Raw genomic sequence first — 9,260 nt, 5'->3', positions numbered from 1 at the left:
CTCTTTTTCTAGGCTCGGTAACATCCTTCCTAGTGCAATACCTGAAAATTAACTGGGACCTTTTTGGAGAGCTGGCTTTAGGGATCTTCTCTGCAGTAGATGCTGGTTCTCTGTTTCTCATGCACTACTCTACCAACATCTGGGCATGTTATGCTGGCTATCTCATTTTCAAGGCCTGCTACATGCTCCTCCTGACAATAGCAACGTGAGTATAAAAACCTGATTGTGCTGACCCTCCCTCGAGTTTGCTTTGGGCAACCCCTCCTTTTCCTCGGGGAAAGAGGACCTAATGATAACTGTGCAGGCCACAAAAGAAAAATTATCAAAATTTTTGAATATTCATAAAATTGAATATTGAAGTAGGCAGAAGTTAAACGTGGTACAAGGTAACTTTGGTACTAAAAGGAATGGTAACAGCAAAATGTAGAAGCTGTTTTCCTTCTTCCTGGCATGAAAGATGACAAGTGAACAAGAGGGACAAGCATACCTCGACAGCCATCCTGTGATGTCTAGACCACCTGCTGATGCACCTTTCAGCATGCCATGAACTGCATGAATTCAGGGAGAGATTTGGCATAGAGCATTCCCCAACACAATTTTATATACACAATCCTTAAAGATATTAGGATGCGAAGAAGGAGTAAAAGAGAACGTCGGACAAGATCTCTGACGAGACCAAGCCATAATAATAATAGCAAATATTATATCTGTGCAATAAATATGTTATTACTCCAGTTATTTAATTACTTGGAACATCTTTAGCCATACCACACTAGTTCACTGACAGAAATACCAGATGCATTTTTATGCCAAACCCCAAAATTAGTCAGAAACCATTTTAAAAAACCTGCTGAAATTATAATGCATGGCAAGATTATGCCTATCTTGAAGGAAGCTAAGTGAACTCTCTGTTTTCATTTTGCTTTATTGCTACTACATTATAGTAAATTACACCTGGACTATTTCAAAATATTCTACCAAAACAAAACAAAAGCCAGCCAAACAAACAAAAAACAATAACAACATAAAAAAAAAGGTCAGAGCTTGCACAAAAGGCATGATAAATCAAATGAAAATAAGTCCTGAAGCCCTTTTGTTCAGATAGAAACTTTGGAGGTAAATATCACAGGGAAAGGTGTTCTAATTATTGCCAAAAAAGATATTGCTAGTAAAATCTACAGCCTCTTGACAGAAATAAACAGCACGTTACCTCCACTGTCAAGCCCCATAGCAAAAAGTGACTCACATCATCACAGAAAATTTGATTGGAAGATACCCACAGTGACCTGCTGGTGTGACCTCCCAGCCAGGGCTGCCAGGGCCAGCTCTCTGAAAGACTCCAACCATGGAGACTTTACTTCTTGTGGGGTTGAGAAGGAGCAGAGGGTTAAAGAGAACTGATATTGTACCTCATCACCTGACAGTATGGTTGGGAAAAGCAGCACAGACAGGTAAAAAAAAAAAGCAACATCTAAATACACTATGGTACTCAAGGCTTTTTATTTTATAGAAAGCAAGGAAGCAAACAAACAAATGAAGCACTGTTTGCTCCATCCTTGATGGATCATCTCCATGAATCATTTCTCTTCACTGACTGGCTGGAGGGCAATAGCTTTCCACCCAGGGGGAAGTCACTGACCTGCCAGTCTCACATTAGGTTCCAGATTGCCATCAACCTGAGCATGGAACGCTATGCCCTGATGTTTGGATTCAACAACTTCATTGCCCTGCTGATTCAGACCGTTCTCACAATAGTTGTTGTGGATTCGAGAGGCCTGGGGCTGGACATAGTGACTCAGGTAAGTGCTGTCACTTTATGTTCTGTTTACTGCTCTGTCAATTTGTCATCAAAAGTTTACCAAGAAAGGTATTCCTGTGCCAAAGGACAACTCAGTTCCCTCTTTCTTCTGTAGAAATCTGTTCTTCCCTCATGTCAGTCATCGTTCTTCCCTTTTGCCTTTCAATGCATTCATGATTAAAGATGCTGGTCTTTGACTTTTTAAAGGGAGATACACCAGAACATAATTATTCAGGCTCTGCTATCTGACCAGCTTTGGTCATTGATAGGACACTGAGTAACATCCTCTCTCCCCCAAAAGTCACAGTGTATTTAGGAAACCAGTGTGATGACAGCACTGAAATGTGCAAGTAAGAGCAAAACAAGGATAAACTCTGACTCTGCCCTTACATTATTCATGACTACGTGGGTAATGAAGCTAATTCTATATCTTGCACTAATAGAAAAAAAAAAATTCTGTTCCTATTCTGCTCCCCATCTGATGTTTATTAAGAGGCACAAGGAAGCAAGGGGCAGTTCCTCATTCCACACATATCTGCTGTTTGCTGGAAAAGCAAATCACAAAGCAAAAACCTGAACATAGAGAAACTGTGCCAGAACACAAGTCAAGAAAATCATAGTGTCTGTCATCTCCAGAAGAAGCAGCATCATTAATTCTTCTGCCTTTTTCTCTCCCTCTCCCAGTTTCTAATTTATGGCAGCTACTTTGCAGTCATACATGGGATTTTCATGATCAGAAGCATTTGTGTGCTTGTCTCAAGCAAATGCAAAAGGAAAATAGCAAGATGTTGCAAAGAGCAGCTGAACCACGCTGAGCACGGATCCAGAGAGCAGATTGTCACAGGCTATTGGACACGGCTGTAGGAGGCAGGCAGGCTCCTTGGCCAGGCCCTCCTGGGAGGAGAGCTCAGGCTGCAGCATGCAGGGGACAGCAGTGCAAGAAGAACGTGCAACACAGCCCCGGAAAGCTGCGCTGAATCACTGCAGCACTTCAGCACAACAGATGCCAGCTCAGAGCTCACACAACGGCCCTGTGCCAAGAACAAGAGCTAAATTGATTTAGATTCTTATTTACCTGCCTGTAAAGAGCTTAACAGCAGTAATTTACACACAGAAGCACAACAACCGCCTTTTCATCTCCTCCCTGTGCACAGCAGCACAGATCAGAGTTCACCCTGCCTTGCCTGCCGTGGCTCCTGCGTGCGGCGCTGGCAGAGCTGTTTCCATCCGCCTTTGCTCCTGCATGTGGGTGAAGGGTCTGTCCCCCCCTTCATAACTGAAACAAACAGCATCATGGGTGCTTTGGAATGCCAAGTGAGGGAGATCCACTGATCTTGGCCAAGAATTTGGCAAGGTCAGCATCTCAGAATTTATCAAGAAGCTTCAAGTCCTACAGCTAATTTAGTCCAGCACAAAGGACAGTTAGTCAAGGAGAAGAAACAAGAGACTATAAATGAGTTTTCATGGGGAATGCCTAATTTAATATGATTGATATCCATGTGCTAAAGTTATTTCTGTACTGCTGTTTGCTTCTAGCTTCTAATACCTACACCTAAGTAATAAAAATAGAAAACACCTAGCATTTACAGAATAATATTTTTCCTGTAGAGACACAAGCTATCACTTGTACTGACATACCTGTTTTTTATACCAGTCACATATCGAAACCAGACAAAGTGCCCAGAGGTGAGGGCAGGCAGGAGAGGAGCAATTTGTCACAAGTCACAAGAAGAATCAGTGGGATGTGACCAAATGAACCTGGCTAGTTTTTTTTAAGGCTTCTTGTTTACTGTTGTGCATTGTGTGGACGTTCTCTGCTGTAAACTGGCTCCAAGCAGAACAGTTTAATCAAAACAGTCATAAAATCAGGAGATGTATTTAAGTTTCCACTGAGCAGGGAGTATCTTTTATTATTGCAGAACTGAGAGGACAACAATTCTGCCTGAAGAAAGAGGGACAGAGTCCAGGAGGGCAAGGACTATTTTGTTCTATTCTTTCCTTGTGAGTAGGAATCTTCTTTCGAGGCATTTAGTTTAGAAGTAGGTGCCAGTCCTTGACTAGAAGTTAAAGAGAGTTTAAATGAAAAAGGAAGAACTTGATATTTTCAGCTCCATGGTCTCACTGCCTTTGATACAGAAAGTTAACAAATATTTCCACGCATCTGACAAAAGGAGTCAACAACATGTGAAATTTTTTGTTATTATTTTAAAAAATAATGCCAGTAGTTGGCTGCAGGAGATAGAAAAACTGGCAGAAATAAGAAAATTCTTATGTTTTGATTAGAGCTCACTGCTTTCTCTGTTTGTGGGATGCCACTGAGGAGCAAAGGAACCAAGCAGACACAATCTATTTGGCTTGCAGCTGTAGAGAGCCCCACCTTCAGAACACAGATAAGACCTTAAAGAAAAAAAAAAAATATCTAATCCTATTCTCCTCAATTTCTAAAAGGAATATTTTGAGTTTGGAAGTTGGGGGGAGCATTATAGAGGAAACAGAGGAGGAAGAGGGCAGCTCTTAGGACTGTTAGGAAGAGAAGGACAAGGCTTTGTCTTAGCCTGAATTTTCACAGGGTAAATTAATTCTGATTACACAGGGCAATTAGAATTAACCCAGCAACAAGAGATTTAAGAGCAAAATGCACACATCCTCCTGTGTGTTTGTGTATCTACACACACATACTCTTTGGAGAGGAGGTACTTGAGGCTTGGCAGGTCATAAAAGCAAGGCTGGAACCACGGGCTGTCTAGTCCTGCAGGAAAAGGAAACTCAACACATTCACCTCTCCTCACAACTTATTTTAAGTGCTGACCTTTCTTCCAGCACGTTAAAGGATTCCATGTAAACGTCAAACTCCAGAGCTGGGCTCGTTGCTCCCCGTAAATGCAACCCCCCAGAAATGCAACACCAACTGCCTTGGAGACATCGGTGGGTTTGGCCCTAAGTCTTCATGAAGACACAGTCCAGCGAGCTGGTAAGGCCAGTTTGGGCACACAGGGAAGGAACAGAGGATCTCTGGATTCAAAGCAAAGAGAAAGGAAGCGCAGAGACAAACCTGGGCCCCCCTGAGCACTTGCCTGCCCGGTTGCACCACACACGGAGAGAGAACTGCACCGAGAGAACCTTCCAAACCTGCAGAGCCCGACCAGGCTCTGTTGAGCTCACAGAGGGGCCCCTCCTGTGCCAGGGCCACAGCGCCCACTCCCAGTGCCAACACACATCCTGCCACAGGCCTCAGGGTTGACTCCATCCTCCACTGAACCCTGGAAGACAGAGGGAGTCTCGTCTGAAAAAAATGGGCACAGGAAGGCAAAGCAACAGCATTTCTCCGAAGCAGGTCTGTTTTGATTTTTTTTTTAGCTTAGAAGGCAGATTTAGAAGCTTATCTTATCGCCCATTTGCCCTTAAATGACAGATCAGTCCTTATACAGAAGTAATTCCTGGCCAACTAATAGTATGAGACATTCCATGTCCTACCTCCCAACCCCCAGCAAAGCCAGGGTGGTCAGAAGAGACCCCCCAAGCCCAGAGGCCACTGTGCCATGCACAGGGCAGGGCCAGTGTTGGCCCAAGCTGTGCTGAACTGGTGCTCTGTCTTATCCATGAATCAGAGACCAGAGTTTTAAAGGTATTTATTAACACAAAGAATGCAATCATTGATTGCTTTCTTGCCACTGCAGGCTTTATTAATCATTAGCTACTGTATTATAGCTTTATCATAAAAATACAACTCAGTTTGCTGACAAAACCTGTAAAGGAGAAGGTTTCCCCTACAATCGTCATGGACAAGTTCTGCAAGCAAAAAGAGCTGTGATGAGTTAGTATTGTTATTGTTTAAATTCTGGTAATGTTTTATCAAGTTTAGAAATAACATTTCAGGAAAAAAAGACACAGAAGTTTCTTACTACCTCCAATCCTAAAGGGTGGTTTCTGACTTCTCCTCTGCAAGACAAAAGTCATCCTAGGAGGAACTGCACGTGAATCCACAAGAGATGCACCACAGCCACAGGTGTGACAGGTAATTCATTACCTTTGGGGTTATTTGGGAGTGTGGTGGCTCCTCACTTGCTCAGTGCATTTGGAGGTGATAAAACATTTATGCTGATGTCACTGATCAGCCCAGGATTTAATATGTTTCTATTTTGAAAAGGTAACATATCAAAACATTTCAAATCAGGTCTTGAGTTAAAGGTAGTACAAGCTGTACTTTATATATAGTGATTTGTAAGAGAAAGATGATAACGGAGGCCATCATTTTAAATCAAGTTTTAAGGGTTAGGGCTAGTTTTTGTAACGTTTCTCTGAGGTTACAGAAATACTGTCTTTATAAAATACTATTTATGCTAAGGTTTAATAAATACAATCTTACAGTACAAGTAGAAGCACTTTTGAAAAAGTGCCTGCTATAAAGTGAAATTCAACAGTTAAAAGAAATAGCTTGTAACAGCATGATTAAACATCAGTTAGCGCTTTGCTTTCATTCCCTTATGATTCAGAACATTCTTGTTTCACTTATTTTCAGGATCAGTGAAACTGACTTTTTAATGCAAAACAAGTAATATAAGCTTAAAAATCCAAATCTCCTTAAACTTCTTTTGCTGCCAACTATGGTGAAGAAAGAAGTCTCCTCCTTTTCCTTTTGATCATCACTTCTAAACGCGAAGTCAAGATTTCTCTCTTTTCAGAGTCTGAGCAGGTACCATGAGCAGATGGTTTCTGCCTCCTTCTTTACCCTCTCAAATGAACAGAGTGCAAGAAATAGGATGAGTATTAAAGCATTTTGAAGAAACTGAGCTCACAGTGGGGCTCAGTGGGCTGGTGGCTCCTTTTGTCTGCGAGAACACTCGCGCTGTCATCGCGCCACTTGGCACTCAGGTTGCAAATCAACAGCACCCCGAGAGGGAGCTTTAATCTCACAGTCTGCCCACTCATTTATTCGGGAAGGAGGCTATAATGAAACTTCATTCCTCCCCTGCAGCACGTGCACCCAGCCCTGAGGACGTCACTGGGAACAACCTTTGACAGACAATAACAGAGACCGGAGTTTACCACGCGCGACGCACCTCGATCTGAGTTACTCATTTACAGACTGCATCTGTGATCACAGGTAGGGTCAGTGAGAGAAACATTGGCCCAGGCTGTGTCACAGCTGGAGTCACTCCACTCACGAGACAGACACAACAGTATCGTCTATCGATCTATCAAAGTTCAACTGTAAATGCAACAGTGGTTTAACAAGACTCGACAGCAAGGCAGGCGTGACTTACTGCACAGAGGACAAGGTGAGACACAACGGGTGGGGAGACCCTCCTGTTAAGTCACAGGATTCTAAATTCCTCTCAGAGAAGAGTTGAGGTGCAGCTAGACCCACTGCTAGTCCCAGATTTGATCAACTGCCTGTGCCTAAAGGATTGTACACGTGCAGTCAGCCCTCAGCCAAGGTTTCCAAGCTGAGCACACAGGCACTTACCGAGGCTCTGTTGTGGCAAGGAATCCTTGGACCTCGAGGAGTAACTGCAAGGGGCTTCCCTGCCCCAGGGGAGATCCAGGTGAGCAGCTCCACTGCTGTGCAGGACAGCTCAGGATCATTGATGTGCAGTTCCATCTGCACACCAGCAAGACCTGTGTCACCATTTCAGGCAGCTCTTGGCCATCACGTTGCCATCTGTCCCCCGATGTCCAATCAAACTGGATGCCATCATCACAGCCCCCGCTGCTGATTACGGCTTTAAGGGGCAGGGAGTGTAGGTTTAGTTAAAAAGTAAACTTGCAAATTAATTTTTACCAGTTGTGAAGAGCATCTGTTCCTTTCTTTGCCACCTTTATTTTCCTTTAGGCAGGCTATGGATTCCTGGAAGGAAGCCACAAGCCGCAGCTGGATTTATCCCACGGTGATCATCTGTGCAAATGGATTTTTCGCCACAATGAGGCCATCAGAGTCTTTCCTGACTCCTTATCTAACAGGGCCAGACAAAAACCTAACGATTGAAGAGGTATGTAACTATTCTCTTCAGTAATAACTAAAATGCTTGAAGTATTAAGCCCTACAGCAATAACTGAAGGGAAGATGAAGTGTTCAATAATACAGATAAGTTTTATCTACAGACTCATGTTTAAGATGCTGCTGGGAAAGAGTAAGGAGTCACCTCTTTGGCAGAAGGCCAAAACATTAAAGCCCCCACATTCTCAGGACTTTGAAACCCCTTTGGTAGTTAAGAGATTGGTATTTTTGGCAAAATCAGGTCAGCCAGCTCCTCTTTCCATGCAGAACCCCAGAGGAGGGGCAACACTGACATTTATTTATACTTATCATGGAACTGATTACACCGACAGCAACACGCTGGCAGCAAATCACGAGAAAACTAAGCAACCTTCCCCTTACGAGCTGTTAAAATTATTACCTACATTACAGGGATGTTTTATGCATCCCTTAACCTATGGAGGTCAGGTTCTCATTCAGAAGAGTTGTTTTTTTTTTTGTTGTTGTTTTTTTTTTTTGTTTTTTTTTTTTTGACAAAAGCATGCACTGCTCCCCTGTTCAGCACTGGCTGTTTCAGGAGTACACCTCCCAGGAAAAGGGGACAGAGTTGACACGTGGCTGAGTCATGGAGCTAAGGGTATAATTAGAAAACACAAGCTTGGTACACCCACATGCAGCTAATATGAAGAACAGTCATTCCTGATGCGCAGGAGCAAATGTTAAGGCAGAACCCACCAGCATGGTGTGAACCCAAGGTCTCTTCTGAGAAAACGTATTCGTGGTTTAAGGTATTCAAGTTTTTTTCTCCCCCTTTTTCATTATTATTCATTTTTAATCACAAAGGGAAGTTTTATCTCTTATATAAAATACACGAGGATGACAGAATGACTTAATTCTGATTTCAACAAGAATCTTTAACTCATAAATAAGCATAGTGCAGATGATAGTTCCTTCAGCCAAACTCATCCAGTGAGCTAACTCTATAAGGTAATTTTAAGTTAAACACTTATAAAATTCTAATTAAAGTTCAGAGAAACATAAAGTTCAGAAAGTCATACAGAATGACACAGTGAACCAGATGCTCACCATGCAACTCACCCCAGTACCTGTTCAGAAGTAAAAAGATGACCACCTACTACTGTCCTCCAGCATTTCATCCAGTTCCTTTCTAGTCTCTGTTTAAGCAGAGAATAAGTGATCAGGAATGGACACCCCCAGCAGAGCCCACAGTTTTTGGGCAAGACCTCCCCAAAACAGCCAGCTTACAGAAAAAGCTCATTTTGTGATGTGCATCTAAAAGCAGACACCTGACCTAAGGGTATCCAAACTGCCAGGGCAAGCACTGGGCTTCAGTGGCGACTGCAAACAGCACCTCCCAACCCAAATGCAGAACAGTTTTAGAAAGAAGAATTTCTTTTCAGAGCATCTAAATATTCAATCCAGCTGAAACTTACTGAAATACTGTTTCCTCAAGGACTTGCTTAT

The 9,260-nt window shown here is 42.8% G+C and overlaps 1 protein-coding gene across 1 annotated transcript in view; it reads left to right on the top strand.

Moving 5' to 3' along the window:
* Window positions 1-9,260, top strand: part of SLC19A3 (solute carrier family 19 member 3) — a 20,095-nt gene that overhangs the window by 6,412 nt on the left and 4,423 nt on the right. Inside the window, exons 5-6 of the mRNA XM_027900875.1 lie at window positions 13-205; window positions 1,658-1,799. Coding sequence (XP_027756676.1) covers window positions 13-205; window positions 1,658-1,799 — 335 coding nt within the window. The remainder of the gene's footprint in view (window positions 1-12; window positions 206-1,657; window positions 1,800-9,260) is intronic.

This window comes from Empidonax traillii, unplaced genomic scaffold (genome assembly GCF_003031625.1).
Source record: "Empidonax traillii isolate 1590-97213 ecotype Southwest subspecies unplaced genomic scaffold, ASM303162v1 scaffold755:size778197, whole genome shotgun sequence".
In the NCBI taxonomy this organism is placed as follows: Eukaryota; Metazoa; Chordata; class Aves; order Passeriformes; family Tyrannidae; genus Empidonax; species Empidonax traillii.
This window is presented reverse-complemented; position numbering and strand designations above follow the sequence as displayed.